Source organism: Stegodyphus dumicola, chromosome 12, assembly GCF_044657685.1.
Source record: "Stegodyphus dumicola isolate Sdum_Otavi_A_Nest chromosome 12, ASM4465768v1".
NCBI classification, from domain to species: Eukaryota; Metazoa; Arthropoda; class Arachnida; order Araneae; family Eresidae; genus Stegodyphus; species Stegodyphus dumicola.
Window position 1 is genome coordinate 88,735,442 of NC_140779.1, and position 17,423 is coordinate 88,752,864.

A 17,423-nucleotide genomic window follows, 5' to 3' on the forward strand; every position below is an offset into this window, starting at 1 on the left:
AAGATCATCATTAATTAGTTTATTAGTATTTAAATTTACTTCTTTGCAATTAATTTAGTTGTAATAGTATATCCTTTATAGTTTTATTAATTATTAAATAATTTATATGATTTATTATTTATATATTACCAAATGATTTTTCACAAGGTACGTACAAGGCGTATGTTTAGCAGAAGCAACATTTCGAGCTGGTGCCCGAATAAGATGATCTCTACTTTGTCTTTTGTACTACTTTGTTTTAGATTATTTTAGTAAAACTGATTTTCAGTTTTACTAAAATAATCTAACATTATCATTAACTAGTTTATTAGTACTTGTATTTACTTCTTTGAGTTTAATTTAGTTGTAACTGTATATTCTTTATAGTTTTATTAATTATTAATTTATTTATATACTCTTTCCATAATCTTGTAATGGTGTTCTACATAGCTCCAGACTTTCCAATTTTAAAATATACTGGGTACATAAATATGGCATTAGAAAGATCGTTTAGTAATCATTATAACATTACATTGTCATATATTTTACAGATTACATATATGATTAAAAATTAAATAATTATCTAAATGATTATGAATGCATTTATCACTTTAAATACCTCAAATAAATAATTAGTTCTAGCTTTTCAATTAAACATTTTATTAATATTATATGATATACTATTTTTATCATATTTGTTGCAAATGCATTATTTAATTAGACAAATAAAGTACGAAAAAGGTGCAAAGCAGAATACCCACCATTGCAAGTCTGCATTGTATTCCTGAGTAAATATTCATTTTACTCTGCTTGTTATAATGTGCTGGTAATTATACCTTTCCGTGCAAGTATCAATTTCCAGTTAACTTCCATGAAATATTGTATTGAATGATGGTTATACCCACGAAGTAGATATCGGCCTGTTTCGTGATGATTAATTATGAAATGAGCTCTAATCGGATATGAAACATGATATCTACTATCAATATAATGTTTATACTTAACCGAAGCTATGATGAGAGAACATGTTACAAATAATATTTTATAAACTCACTTTAATATGATATTCGACAACTGTTTTTAAAATGTATGTAGATTGATGCATAATACCTCTTACAATTTCTTTTAAATGAACCGAATTCTAATGAATAATTACAAAGAACTGAATGATAAACTTTACCTATAAACAATTGACATAAAATACTAATTTAATCTTGTTCTCAGGTACTGCAGGTGTCCTGTATATAAGCCCTTGAAACGATATCTCTGATGAAAATTTAGGTAAATATTTTTTATGCTTGCTTGCAGTTTTATTAAACGTGTATATAAATATTTGATACAGTGTAATTTCTCATAATAGGGACCCAATTAATCGGCAATATGAAAATAGCGACATTCTTGAAACTCTAAACTTAAATCCGAAATTTAGGTCTATGACAAAGATTCTGTGAGTTTGAAAACACGTCAGTATGTGTCAGATATTTTGGATTAACCTAAAAATTCGTAGAAACATAGTGTTAATGAAGAAGAGGTGCAGGTTTGGATAACTGTATACAACTCTGTTCCCGTCTCACTCTCTCAGTAGGACAACTAAATAATCAAGCATGCACTGAGAAAGGAGAAAGATGCTTAGTAAGAGGGGGAGAGTGAAGATAAAGACGACACGCATAGCAAGACGGTTACTTGGAAGGAAAGTAATGAACAATTACAGAGTTTCATAAGATTTAACAAGAAAGGGTCATCGATGCCCGCCCATACAGGATGTTATGAATATTCATTATACACATAGCACATTTTTAAAACTACAGCGATAATCTTATATGCAGGCAGAATTTTGAAGTTATGTGCCAAGGTACTAAGAAATTTGTTAATATGATTTGATAGCAAATATGGTAATTCTAAATAGTTGTTTTTTCGGAAATATAGCAAAATTTTATTTATTTTCATTTTAAATAATTTGCACAATTTTCGATATTATTTACTTAATAGATAAAACAAAGGCCGATAGATCAAAAGCGCTAACGACGCACTTCGCATACTGCAGTTTCTACAGACGCTATCGCGAAACATGAGGATTTAAGTTTTAGAGATATATGTTCAATTATCCAGAAAAATCTGTTATCCGGAATCAGCGCAGCTTCCTTGTTGCCGATTAACACATTCTATTGTACCTATGTGTATTTGTTTTATAATTTGTTTCATATTTATAACTTTTTTTATAATTTTTGTGTGTAAGCCATTCTGCGTTTACAACACTTCCATTGTAGGATATTCTGAATTCCGCTACTGCGTACTAATATTTATAATACTAGTTGAGATTAGTGAATTTTAGATCATGCCCACTTCAATGACAAATTAGGAGAACTATCATGCATTTTATAAATTTTTCGAAGTTTTCCTTCGCGGGATATAGAATGAACCTTTCAACAAAAGATAAATTATTACTTTATATCATGGAATTTATATGTTAGATCTGATACCACATAGTTTATATTGTTATTTCCAAAAAGTTTAATCTTTTTCAAAGGAAATAGTTAAAAATAACTAGCAGATACTGAAGAAAAAATAAGGTATTGTCAGCTATTAAACATCTACCGCACAGTTTTATTCTGCGAAAATCTTGAAATGGTACTTTGTTGAAATTTACATAGGTTGAATATACGTTGAAGAAATAAAGTGGTTAAAAGTTATTTCTTAATTTAATTACTTTCCACTTCACAAAATATCTGAAAGTTCTACCAATGTGACAAACTCTCTAAAAGTCATAAAAAGAAATTTGCGTACATAATATTTTATTTAGATCCGTGGAAGGCAGATTTTATTGCCCATTGGAACTTTGTTTTTAAATTTTTAATCATAGAGCTTAAAAGCTATGAAATTTTCAGAAAAGTTTCGTGCTTGCAAAAACAAACTGAATTTAACTTTGGGCGACATGCAAACTCGGCATGTTTTATAACCGGCGATTTTTCGCACCCTCATTACACAAGATGCATAGAAAGCAATATAACACAATTTGCATAGCTTCGATATAAAATATTTCGTTTTGTAAGCTTTCTTTCTGAAAGTCATGGTACGATTTTATATTATTAACATTCTTATATTATTGCTTTGCGTGTGACATCCCATTTTTGTATAGAAGGATTTAAATTAAATGGAAGCGGTTTTAAATGGATGCAAAGAAAAAGTTCAGATAATATGATCATAAAAATTGGATATATAAGCGTATACTTCTATAATAAAGGAAATTAATTTTCATTAAAATGTTGATTACAGGCATGCAATTTTACATCACAATGATTAGAAAAAGCTGCTATTATTGCTCGTATGTTGTTAAAAATACAAGACAAAATTATGTGCATAAGTTCTGGCTAAGTTAATTTATTAAGGTATTTTTCTCCCTCCTTTCTGAATGCCTTCGTCGTGTAACGGTAGCACACTCGGCGTGTGTTCGAGAGTTCCAGGTTCGAGCTCGACGAGGGGATTGCTCATTTTTCTTGTCTCCAGCATCAAGAAACCTAGTGACACTACAAATATTTCTTGTCGATTCTTTGGTGTATTTTTAAGCTAGTACCAGTGTTTGATAATGTTTGAAAATAAAAGCTTTTACTTTGATAATTCAGCAGATTAATGTACATTAAAGTACTACTTACAAGCATATAATTTTATATCACTATCAACACTATTATTATTCTGTTATTAAAAATGCGAAATGGCTATTTATGTCCAAAATCTATAAACAGGTCCTAGATTCAAGTGAAGTTCGTAACACTCTCTCGTAGATTTCTTAAAGCCTTTTTAAGCTAGCATCAATGTCAGATCACTAGCAATATGTTTAAAAGCATTCCAGTGAAACAGAACAAGGACGTCGAGCGGAATGTTTTGATTGCTAACATAGCTATCCATTTTCGTACAGATTGCAAAAGTAAAGATATAATCAATTGCAAACCACGAATTTCAACTCCGTTTCGGAATCGCAAGCGTAATTCGACAACAGCCAGATTTGGACACATTCGCCAACAATGCTCGAAATCCGCATAACTGCACAGTAAGGTTTTATTAATGTTCCCCCGAATTCCGATAGACGCACATCACCGTAACATTCATCACCCCCTCTCACAGTTCGCTGTCAGTTTCAATCACCACAGATCAGATCCTCCTGATAATGCGGTATTATAAGTCTTGTCCGACGGGACTTTATGGTATGTGAAACTTATTCTGGCTACCACAGATTTATTATTGGACAATATACTGCTGGATCAGGAGATTCCTATGTTCCTAATCTAAGCAAATAGCAGGATCAGAAATCACGCGGAAAGTAAGTGTTTGTAGATATATTTTAAATTCACAAAAGCAGTTTGAATGAGGTTAGAAATATTTGACATTTGTTGTAAAACCCATTTAATATGAACTAACTGGAATAATGTAAACTTGGATAATATATTTTCAGGATAACTCAACTCAGGTCCATTTTAATAAATGAAATTTTAAAAAATTAATTTTCTGTACTCATCCTTTTTTTAAACTTCTCCTTTACATTTTTATAATAATACAGCAATCATAGGTATTTGGTACTAAAAAACTACCAGTTTTTATCACAGTTACAATTTTGTAAACAGAAATTTAATTCTCGCAGCTGGAGTTTAAAAAACTTTGATAAAAATTAACACTGCTTACATTAAATACATGAATGTTTACAAAAATATAAAAAATATGCTGTTGTGTTTTGACTTGTTTCATTTCTCTGACAGTAACGTCAACGCAAGCCCACAAAATTCATTGTGGCAAGGAGGACAAGATTGTGCCTGTCGTTGGCAAGGTCTGTCAACACCACACAGGTGATAATACAATTTTGCTCAGTTCTGCCTCCAGTAATGATACAGAGCACCCAGGAAGGACGGGTCCGAAGGTCTCCCAATCCTCTTTTCCTACCACAAACTTCCCGACAGCACTTTCGTTTCGCCGCATATTTAGAGTGCCCGTATGCCGCGCAGCCACTATACATTTACAAACATACTTGCCTTCTTCGGGATCTGAAACAGGGCCCTTCGGTAAGGCAGAAGGTCGCTAACCTCTATCCCGGTTGTGCGGTATATAAAAATTATAAAAAATATAAAATTAAAACAACGCATATTATTTGAGAAAACTCCATAATATTTTTGTTTCGAAAATTCTATTTTAGAATATGCATTGAAAAATTTCCTCATAAAATTGGAAAACGTATTTATTATACATCAGTTACGCAAGCGTTTTCTTAGTTTATTTACTTAAATCTTTTATATAACATAAATTTAAGCTGAAACAATTCCATTAACGACAGTAATTACTTGTAAATTACCTTTTAAACAAAATCTGCATGGTTTACCTTTTTGAAATATATCACACTGAAGTCACCTTAAAGCTTTGATTATAAAAAATATATTTGTTCTAAAAAATGAATCAATAAAAAAATAATGTCAAACTTTAGGTGCTGAATTTAGAGCTGGTTTTTTTTTCAATGTTAGTTTAGTTTACTCTTTTTCTTAAGTTAGTTTTTACTATGGACTGAATAGTGACTTTGAGTTCAGTTCTTAATGCATTTATTAGTAAAGTAACCCCCAATTAGTAATGTAACAAATCAACAATTAATTTCTTATTTTATATATTTTCTAGGCATATCATGCAAAATTTTCGTTGATTCTGGATTAGTAGGACTTTTCCAAGACATTGTACTTTAATTATTGAAAAATTTTATTTTTATGTACTTTAATTATTGAAAAATTTTATTTTTATGTTCTTTAATTATTGAAAAATTTTATTTTTATAAAATCAGTGTTAAGGGAGATTATAATTTTAAGAAGGTTGTCTTGTTTGTATTGAGGTAGAGGACCCGACTGCCAATGCATTGGTCTCAGGTTCAGATCCTGGAGAAGGCATGGATATCGGCAAATGCGTAATGTTTTTTGACTTGGATGCGTTTAAAATACTATTTAAGCGAAAATGTTTCGATAGGTTATTGAAAAGAAGAAAGAGGGTAGAGATATCCTCGAATCCGTTCCTTGAGGTGAGATATACTCACTCAAAACTGGCACAGAGCTGGGAAAATTCTTAGCATCACCTCTAAGGTGCTCATGGTTTAAGTTAGCAACTTTACTACTTAAACACAACACAATTCGTAGACTGATCTGATTGTATGATTTTTAACACAGTTTTGTTCATAAATACTACACTAAATGATTAAAATATATTTAAAATACTTCATTGGATTTAGTTTAATACATGACATTTTATATGTAACAATAAATAAAGTTTAAAAAACAAAGCCAAAAAATTAATTTTTTTAGCGTTCAATGAAAAACGATCGTGTGGAAAGGGCGTAATTAGTGTCCACGGAAAAAAAAACTAACTCGATTAGTTCTGTTAATCTGTGATTAATTATCTATGAATTTCAAAACTTAGAGCAATCCATCTTACTTCTTAGTAATATTTTAATCCGTTTAACATTTAATCAAATAACTAACAAAGTAAAGAGTAAAATTATGATTCATATACATATTTGTATATATGTATGTATATGAATTAATTCTAATATTTGAGATACAGTTGTTAACAATGATAAATGATGCATAAGAACGTGATACAATACTGAAAGCTTTAACACATTTTATTTTCTGAAAAAGCAATGTTTTTGTTGCAAACGAACTTTTTTGATACTTTATAGATAGATAAGCGCTAACAGCGTCCGTTCTTAAGTAAATTACATATGTTTAATATTTGATGAATAAAGCTTCAGCAGCTTTAGGCATTACACCTGGAAGCAAGACAAGCTGACGGGAGAAATGAAATAGAGAGAATGCAACGAGTCTAAGATGAAAATCTGATTCAAAATAATTTATTTTTAGTTCAGTTTCATTCCTTTGGTTAAATTTAAGTTTCGGTTCGAAAATTTGAAATTAATTTTGTCTGAAGCGTTATGTATAATGAAACTTTATGCGTCATGATCGTTATGTAAAAATTATATGAGAAAGATTAATTTTGAAATGAAGCAATTTAGAGAGGTTCATTATAAAAAATTAATTTTTTTAAGGGAGGAATAAAGGATTAAAGAGTTAAGAGCTATTTAAAATGAAAATTATTATCTTACCTGTTTTTTACCTTAAACACCCACATACATATATAAATATATGTAGAGAGAGAGAGACAGAGATAGATAGACTGATAGATAGATATAGATAAAATACAATATTTCATAATTAGTTCCATTTATGCTAAGAAAGCTGCAGGAAATGATACAAAAATATAAAGGACACACAAAACCAGAAAGGTATAGAGAGTAACTAAGCTGTTATAGGTTCTCATTAATAACCAAACAGATAAAACTTCAACATATTTAGCTTCTTTCTAGACGCATTTTCCAGGAAAAGTAGATGTTTATAGGACTTTATATTTTTTTCCCCTTTTTTCTCTCTCTGCTTTTTCATTTAAATGAAACTAAATATATTTACCGAGACCTGCATGAAAGCTATTTCCCTTTCAAAGGCAAACAAAATTCCTGTTTTTATCGAAATTTAGGCATTATATAGGGTAGTCTGAATAAATATATGTCTATTTTAACACTGCTTTTTATTATATATATATATATATATATATATATATATATATATGGAATGAACTAATGCACTGCATACAGGCACGTGTAAGTGCATTTTCTCTAAAAACATGTCGGATTTGGCTTTCATCCACCTGTTTCTTTTCATCGACTTCTTTTTTAACGAATACGCCATTTTCTTACGATTCTTTGCACAGTGGATTTGGTTGATAATGTAACGTAAAATTTAGCTTGGAGATGCCCTTGATAAATTTTAAGTAAGATATGAGTTGCATATAACTGTACGATAAGAAATATTTGTTTTCCTTATGTCGTTGTCATTATCTCTTCGTGTCTGCAGGTCCAGGATGATTCGTTGTGATAGGAATAATTTGCCTTTACAGAGACTAGAATTTTCTTTTATACAGAGATTCGTAAAGTACCAGAAGAACTCGTAGCAGCATTACTAAATTCAACTAAGTTTGTGTGCATTGCTGTATATGTCATTTATATAACTGTCGGGCTAGTATTTCAAGTAGTATATGGTTGAGCGGGATTTGCCTTTGTCGGGAGACACTCTGCTGGAGTATTATCCATATCTGGGGTTTAAAACTCTTTAGCATCTTCAACAGTCCTTGGTATTAAGTCAACGGAAATCGCAAGAATGGGATGCCTTTTGCAAACATTCTCTCTTCTACATAAAATGTGGAATAGTATATGCTGTCACAGACTGTTACTCAATAAATCGTGGTTCTTGCGGTTATTGTATGATCTATCTCCTTGTTTGTTGGTATAACGAGGCTGGAATAATTGTTCCCGTCCGTCCAGATGAAGAGAAAAAAGGACAATCTGTATTATTGGTACTAAGAGTTCTCAAACAATCATAAGAAAAAAGATCTTTTTAATAATGCATACACGAATAATATACTTTTCGTTACGGTATGAGTATACTTTGTCTGGAATACATTGTCATATAGGCTTAACATTCTAAGAAGATCATAAGAAATTATACGATCAATATGAATTGCAGAGCTAAAATTTAAGCTAAATTCCAATGGTTGTTGCTGATTAATTGCAGAAAGGAATACCGTATTTTTAATTTGATGTAGTTACTTTTGAGGAAGGCATTTTAAAGGGTACTTGATTGATTGTGGTAAACTGTGCGAAAGGTTAAGTTAGGTTAAATTCTTTCATTAAGGTTAAATTCTTTCATGGAAAATATCTTAAGAGAAAGTGGAGTGTATTTAAGTTATAGAAGACAAAATCACAAAACTAACATGCAATTCAGCCGTTTGCGAAGACACAAATCCAAGACATTAAGACAGCGGTCTTATTGATTGGTCTTTCATGTGCTTGCGTTTCAAAGACATTTAAAGCATATAAAATTACGCATAATTCTATCTTAGACTTAAAAACAATTTTAAAGACATTAAACGGGCATTTGACGAAAAATCTAGGACAATTTTCTTCCTATGAATGTGAAAAACGTAGCAGAGCATTATGTAGTACAGAAATGTATTTCTGGAAGTCTTTAAATCTGAAGTTCTTTAAACCTGAAGCCATTCTGTCCCTGAGTTCTAATTAATTTTGAAATTCAAATTGGTGTAGCTCTTTTCTGAATGATATCGTGCTAAGATTAAGTAGTGAAACACAAAGAAAATTCGTGTAACCTATATATAGTTTTAGGAATTAACCCTTTGAGGGGCGGTATATAAAATAATTTAAACTGTGGTAAAATTTTGCATGAACTATAACTTATGGACCCTAAGGATACAAAATTGAGACTTAAAAAAAATCTAGAGCGAAATCCTGAATTTTGAGAGCCGGTATATATTTTATACCGGCGCCCCTCTAGGACATTTTTTTCCAGGTAGCTGTCAACTGTTAATCTTTGTTTTAAAAATTAATTGTGGGTACTTTTGATGTGCGTCTGTAGTGATGAGTGCTTGAATATAGTTATGTAAGTCTAAAGACATTTTTTTTTTAAATTTTGGCAGAAATTTAAAATTTTAAAAATAAAATTTATGTTTTTTTATGCACTTTGATGACGCAACCCAGCTGAACATACTTATGTAAAATATGGGTAAAAAGCTTTTCAACTTGATTTAAATTCAATATTATTTTATAAAAAAATTTAGCAAATATAACACTGCATGTGTAAATCGTATCATGCTGTAACTGAACTAATATAATATTACAAGCAGATGTAACTCAGCCGAAAATTAAAAAAATTGAAAAATTACTACTGCACTACGACCGACTCAGCTGAGAAAGTATGTTGCATTTTTGAGATTGTATTTTATACTTTAGATAATATGTGAAAAAACAACCATGCTTCATACTGTGATACGAAGAATCGCCCCCCCCCTCCACGCACACACACTTTAGATCATCAAGGACCGTAAAGGTCCCTTTTTTATTTTTTGTAAATATAGGTTGTAATGTATCTTTTTGTTCAGGAAGAAACGCCGTTAAAAAATTTTATTATTTGATACACCTCAAAGCTCTTATTCTGATTTTCAACCCCTTTGGCTGCACAGGAGCTCCTTTTTAACTTTTGGGTAAATTTTAGTTTGCATCTAAAACGGGCCTTAGAAATATTTTTCCTCCTTTCACCAACTGTGAGAATTTATTTCGGAAACAACCTATTTGTATCAACGAGAGCGCAGATTTCTCTTGTGTTCTCTAGTCTTTCATCTGAAATTAACAAAGAATTTCCCTAAAGAATAAAAGCATGCTTTCAAACCAGCAGTTTTTGTGAAGGAAGAGCGACGGAGAGCTCGCGACTTCGGGTGAGATGGACCTTAAGTACATTTCCATTTTAAGTGAGCTTTCCCTTTGTGTGATCTTATCACACCTCACAAAGGGAAGAAGGCGTGACTCCCGAATGACAAATTAGTTGTCAATCACCTCTTTCATTTTCCTTGCATTCTAGAATTTTGGAAAACACGAAGCAACGGGTGTCTTTTGGGGGCTAACATGCCACATTTAACCCCCACAATTGTGTAAAGTTTTGACCCCAGATGGCAATTTTGAAATCGATGAGTCTTTCTCTTGGAAAAGAGATAAGTGCTGAAATAAAAATTTTAGCTAAACACAGACGAATGAAACTCGAGCTGAGTACACAAAGAATAAATGAAACTAATATACTTGTATTCAGACCTACCGCAGAGTCAATAAACTCCCCATTCCTCCATGAACATAATACTGAATCTTAAACGACTTATAAATTAATCATGAAAAATTATTACATCATAAACTGTTATAATAATAAAGAAATTCTGTCATGTCACAGAGTATAAAAGGAGAAGACTGGTGCTGCCATTTATTGGCGTGTTACCCTCAGTGTGGGCGCCGGTATATATTATATACCGGTTTTAAAATCGTATAAATAATCTTCTGTTAATTATCATTTCTGACAAAAATGAAGTAAATATATAAGATTCAGCATGTGTACGTCATATATTTGCAGGTTTTGAATCTTTTCCTTCCCTCCAATAGAATTTATCAATCTTCCAACATGATACCTTGCAAAGAGGTATATTAATTTCATAACTGCAAAATATTGAGCATTCATAGGGTGATACTACCATTTAGAATTGAAAGGAAACACTAGAAACTTACGATTATAGCTTTTGGTGTAGAAAAATTAGCATTTTTTCGGAGGTTAAAAAATTGACAAACAACCGGTATATATTATATACCGGTGCCCTTCAAAGGGTTAAAGGAAAGTCTTCTTCCGTAACAAAATTATATCTCTTGGAGATTTAATCCACTTATCTTATCCAATAACCACCTTCAATATTTAAATGAACCTAAGGTGTGGCATTATTAGTGAGAAATTGCTTCTCCAACTATAAGTGGTGTTTTCTGCCCAGCCTGAGAAAATGGCATTTCGAAATTGCACAGAATGTAAAAGAAAAGGAAATAAGTGAAGAAATTAAAAAATGAGCACAATAAAGGAATTCATATCTCTTCTATAACTACCTTAGTACATATTTATCATCATTCTGTCATTAGTATATTCCCACGGAAGTAATAATTGCGTGTTAATTAGATGTCATCAAGGTGTGATGCCGTTCGAAACCCCTTTGAAAATATAGAAGAGTTCTGCAATATTTTGTTTCAAGAAGGAAATTTTTCAGGAAGTACTGCTATAGAAAGAAGTTAATTATAATTATAATTAATTTCATCATTAATATCTGAAAACTGTTATTGATCTGATATTATTATCTGATAAACGTGATTATAATTATTCTGGGCTAATTATAATGATATTAGTTATAATTATTTTATCATTATTTTTGTCATTACCATCTGAATCAAAATTTTATTATTCCTTTGAAAAATCTCAAAACTCAAATAGTATAAAGTATATAACTATAGCAAAGTATATAACTCCCGAAACGTATGCTTGACGAACGATAATCTTTACGTAAATGTAGATATTAAAAAAGGTGAAGCTGAGAATAAATGACGATTGCAAAGTCAGAAAATGATTACATCATTTTAATAGGTTATTTGCATGGAAAACTCATTCCTAAATACACAATTTGCTTCAGAAACCACATTATAGGATAATTTGCTTCAAATGGTTTTCCTTCATGTACTTTCAAACATATACCCAACTCACATTCTGGCAAGCTTTCACTTGAGTATTTCTGAGCCACATGGAAAAAGTCGACTATTATAATTACTCTCTAAATGCCTCATTAACTCTTTACGATCTAGCTCCTTTTAGTTCTTTCTGTTTTATGTATACTTGAGAAGAAAAAGAAACCTTTATAATGCATTATCGGTGTTTTTCTTTTTATCTTTTTTGTCTCATCTTTTGTTCCATTTCTTTTTAATCCATTACAAAATTTTCTGCTCTACACATACTCCTTTTTATATCTAAGAAAATGCTTCTATCTGAAACACCAAAGCGGTAAAAAAGTCTTTTATTAATTAGTCAATCTATCAAGTTGGTAATAAAAGGTCGAAGTTTCACGGAAAATTTCGTTTTTTCTCCTATTCTAAAAATATTTTTAGCTTATAGATATATGTATAAGCTAAAAGTATTTTTACAAGATTTAAAAAGCTTAGTTTATTTTACCCTCAAGTTTGTTAAAATGTGGCCCAAAGGAGCTCCAAGCCAATTTTTTTTTGTAAGAATATGTCAACTGACATTTCTTGTGGCTTTAATTAGGAGATTTAAAAACGTATTTCCGATTTTGAAACATTTTCGACAATTTAAAATGATCAGAATCAAATAAGTCTAAAGGAAACGGTGAACATGATCATAATTATCAACTGGCTATTTTGTAAATGAAATGCACTTAAAATTATATTAATAAGAGTTATTTTTAAAAATTTCAATAGCAGAAAAAGTTTTTTTTTTTTTTTTTTTTTTTTTTTTTTTTGTTCATTTAAATCGTTCAGGTTTTGAAAAATAAGTTAATTAACGATATGTCCGAATGGCAAGACTTTGGGAATTCCTTCACTACGTGGAGGATTATTTTGTCTTACACTTCGCACATTACACAGCGACAGCTTTTGAAAATTTGCGCTGATTCAGTCTTGTTAAGTCAGCTAACATCAGAGGTTTCCAAAGTTGGATGCGTAGAGTCATGCGATAAAGAGGAAGCTAAAAATGATTATATATATCACGTGAGTGCGACCTTGTATCTAGTTTCGTTGTATTTAGTTTCATAAGCGTTTGCGGAGCTCAACATTATAAATGCATTAGCTTTAACGCGCATGCTTCATATTGTATTTATATTATATCATAGATTACCTTTTCTGTGATGTCGTGATCTATACTTAATCATACTGACTTCATTTTAGTGTAGGCATTCAAAAGAAAAGTTAAATTAAATTATATAGGCTGAAACGATGGGATGTAGCATCATTAATGTATACCTTTAATTTCTATCTAGTTACTTGATAAAAAAAAGCAGAACAGAAACACGCGAAGTGAAACATAACATTAGCAGAGTAAGAGCTACAAGTTTGTAGTAAATTTAGGCAAGAATTCAATAGATTTCTAGCGAAATTTGTATAAGTTTCTATTCATCAGGAGCAAAGAACTCTGAAAAACTGGAAAGCAGTTCGTGCAACGGTCGTTTATATAGCCTACGGCAGTAAAGCGATAGAGAAGATAGCACCGTCTGTCGGCAAAATAGTAAAGCAATTGAAAAATTGAGTTAATAGAAATTTAAAAGTTCTAGGAAGGACTGGATTTGACTTCGCTAACATTAATTAAGCAAGAAAAGTTATTAACTAAACAAAAAAAAAAATTGTGAATGTGAAAAGCTTGAAGAAAATCAGTTAGACATTTGAAAAAGCTTTTTAATAATTTTTGTAGACCCAAAACCAAAATTGTGATTAAATTTCCTACTGTGATTAGCTGTCGAAAATGTGTTAATTTTACCTTGTTCGGCATAAGATTCATGTTCCTTTATATAAAACGTTAATGCTCTTTTAGTTTGGTCGATATATCTTAAGCCCACTGACACGATATGCTACAAACTCCCAAGAGTTAAAGTCAGGAATGGGATCTTTAGGAATCAAACCATAGATTTTATTGATAGACGAGAAAATTATTTGAAAATTGAAGTTCTGGAGAATCCATGCAATCTTAGTTTAGTTAATGCCTTTAGTTAGTTAAAGACTAAACACAAGGTCGTTGCTTTGTTAATTTTGTTTTTGATTTAATAATAACTAATATATATTTAATATGATTGATTAAGTTTTCTAGTGTCCCATTCCTATTTCCTATAGAAATCTCCAACCTGTTATTTCAGAAGCCATAGACTCCAGATTCAGTTGGTTATCATAAACGGGCACTGCATGCATGTGAAAATAAGTACGTGTTACTTTTTTCTTCAAACTAAAAATGAAGGGGAAAAATAATATATATTAACACTGCATTTTAAGTCAAAACATACAAATTCGAAGAATATAAAAATGTTATCTAATTTCGCATAGGCAAAGGAAATAATATTAAAATACTAGTAACAAAATGTTTGATTTTAACTTAAACATTCCAATCTCATAATTTTAGTTTGGATGCAATTGGTAAAGAGACTTAAGATTAAATCCTGTAAACTTCAACTGTAAGCCACTATTCTGAATATATATACTCGTAAGAAAAGCTTTTAGATTATTTCATTTATTTAAAATTGCAATATAAACCAGACTATCCTTTTGCAGTGATTGTCACAAACAATGATCACTGAACTTTGAAAGAGATACGCTGGTGGGTGGTCACAGGTACCTGTAAAAACTAAGAAATAATATGAGTTGCTAAATCTTATTAGCATTCAACACATGGAAAATAGTCCTATTTTATTCATCTCACATATTTGGAAATTTCCACAAATGGTATTTCAATTATAGATAAAACAAAATTTCTCCAGCCAAATATTAACTTTTACGGCGAATCAACTCAGCGCCGGCGAACGTGATTCAGTGTACTCCTACCGATTACCTACACCAACCGTTCTCTAACACCCTTATCTGCAGTCGTTTTCCACGCGGGTTGCCATACACACTTCACAAAAAAGGTGTTTGTGGGATGCATTACCTGACAGGTGGTTTTCCTTTTGGCCATTAATAGCCTGGCCACGCCCTTCGTCTTTCAAAACATCATCAGTCAGTGTTTGGAGAACAAGGTTAGGAGCAGGGAGGGAGGATTGGACTGTTTACGTGGAACTCCTTTGGTGACAAGCGGGAAGTAAATTAGCGTCATCGACACGTCATTCTAGCGATAGAGGAGCTATACGTCCCAGAATTCGTGGTCCCCATAAAGGATAAAGTTAATTTTTCTCAGCTTCCAAGTTGTAACACGATTTTCTAATTCCAGATGAATATGCACTTAGTGACTGTCTTACCGATTAATGATGTGTTAATGTATTTTCGTGACTGAAGCGAACTGAATTCTCAAGTATTTTCTTGCTTTGAATGCAATTAGTGTTCAAAGTTTGCCTTCCGAAAGCGGTGCTTACAAAAGTGTAATATTTATTGTCATGTCTTTTTACCTTTAGTTATTTTGCATGATAGTTTCGGAAAGGATACTGCGAAGTTATTATTTTATTTGCATACTGTAAATCGATGTTATAGGGAAACATTAAGTTCCTATTTATTAAATCGGAAACAATGTACAGTGAAGTCAGAAAGAAAAATATATATCTATCTATATTTAATAAACTGGCGTAGTCTCTGTAATATTCTGCCTGAATAGCTATGCACTTCAATTCACCTTTGCTAGATTGTATGTAGAAAGGCCATTAAATTAGTGGTATCGAAACAACGTTCACATAAAGCGACTTATAGCAACTTCTTGTCTTCAGGTATAAATTTATTTTCCAATATCAAAACCGGCATTATAAGAATGATTTCCTTAGCTGCCGTAAAGTTACATATAGTTACTAATGTCTTTATTCGAAAAAATCGTCTGAGAACGACCATAAATTATTTTGAATATTAGTTAAAGAAAATAAAATATTAAAATTATTATTTCTGTAATATAACACATAATATAATCGTAATATAAAAAACACGTCAAAGGTCAAATATTACACGTATTGATAATTAAATAGCGGAACGTACATAAATTATCACGATTGTAAGTTTCGAAGGTTAAATATAACCTACTTCTTCACCGTTAAAATTGAAAATGATGAAAGCGAATCTTGTGCTTAAGCGATAACAACAGATAAAAGATTTCCAGAATTTCCAGCTGGGCAGCAAAACTAAAGCCACTGGTGCTATCTGTTGACAACAACGTGAATGAAAAGCAACTGCGAATAAGTTCTCTAAAAGCTGAAGCTAAAAACAGCTTAAGATTGTGATCATTAACAATAACTGACAGGTTTGTATGAATTTGAAATGATTCCAGGAAACCTAATTTGCCAACGAAAGATTTTTTTACAAAATATTTTTTGGATACTGTGAAATAAAAAATGTGATATTTTGACCAGCACTGTTGGGCAATATGAAATTCCTTTTTACTTAACATAAGTCTATTGATCTCTAGTTCGAAGTCTGAAAGCTTTCCTGTTTGAGCAAAGCAAACAAAGCCCCACTAGCATGGAATACTGTATTTACCTCATTGTTCATATCCGGAATGAAGTCTTTCAGATAGAACTGCGAATATTCTTAGTAGCAGGGGAAAAAGATATAAAAATGAGGATTTTTTAAATGTGTGTAATTTTGTAACTTATCGATGAAAAGAAAGGAAGAGTTAATTAGTCATTCTTCACTTTCCATTGGTAGAATAAAAAGTAAAATTATAACTAATTTCAATAGAACTGAAATTATGACGCCTGCTGCATCTTTTCTGCAAACACTTTACAAACTCAAAGTATGTAACAGCTTACCTGCTCTGATTCTTATATCTCGGCTACCAATTTTTCCGACTAGGTTAGAAGCGATGCACCTGTAGGTAGTCGCATGCACATCTTGACGATAACTTTCAGCCATGAAAGGTAAAAACATGAGAGTCCCATTGGCTAGTGAAAGCCTTAGACCTGGTAAGTCCTGCACTGCTGTTCCATCTGCTAAAACCCAAGAGATAGAAGGTCTTGGGTTTCCAAGAGCAGCGCAGTGGACGGATTCACCAGAACTATTTAAAAAGACCACTTTATTTGGTGGTTCAATGGTAAATGACGGTGCTCTGTGCTCGGAGAAAGCCGCCACATCTGAAAGAGAGAGAAACAAAAATCATTAACAAATTATTAATGAAGTTTGCAAGAATAAACATGAGCAAATTAGAATTTCAAGAGGAAAGGAACCAAAAATTATTTTCTGTAATTAAGGTAAAAATTTTAGGAAGCATTTATTAAGAGAAACTGCCTCGCTGCTCATCAGGTAAAAAAGAAGTATTTATTATATTTTT

At 31.4% G+C, this 17,423-nt stretch overlaps 1 protein-coding gene across 1 annotated transcript in view; it reads right to left on the reverse strand.

Moving 5' to 3' along the window:
• LOC118200827 (cell adhesion molecule Dscam1-like) overlaps nt 1–17,423 on the reverse strand; it is a 1,398,975-nt gene that overhangs the window by 1,036,419 nt on the left and 345,133 nt on the right. Inside the window, exon 2 of the mRNA XM_085827411.1 lies at nt 16,906–17,226. Coding sequence (XP_085683537.1) covers nt 16,906–17,226 — 321 coding nt within the window. The remainder of the gene's footprint in view (nt 1–16,905; nt 17,227–17,423) is intronic.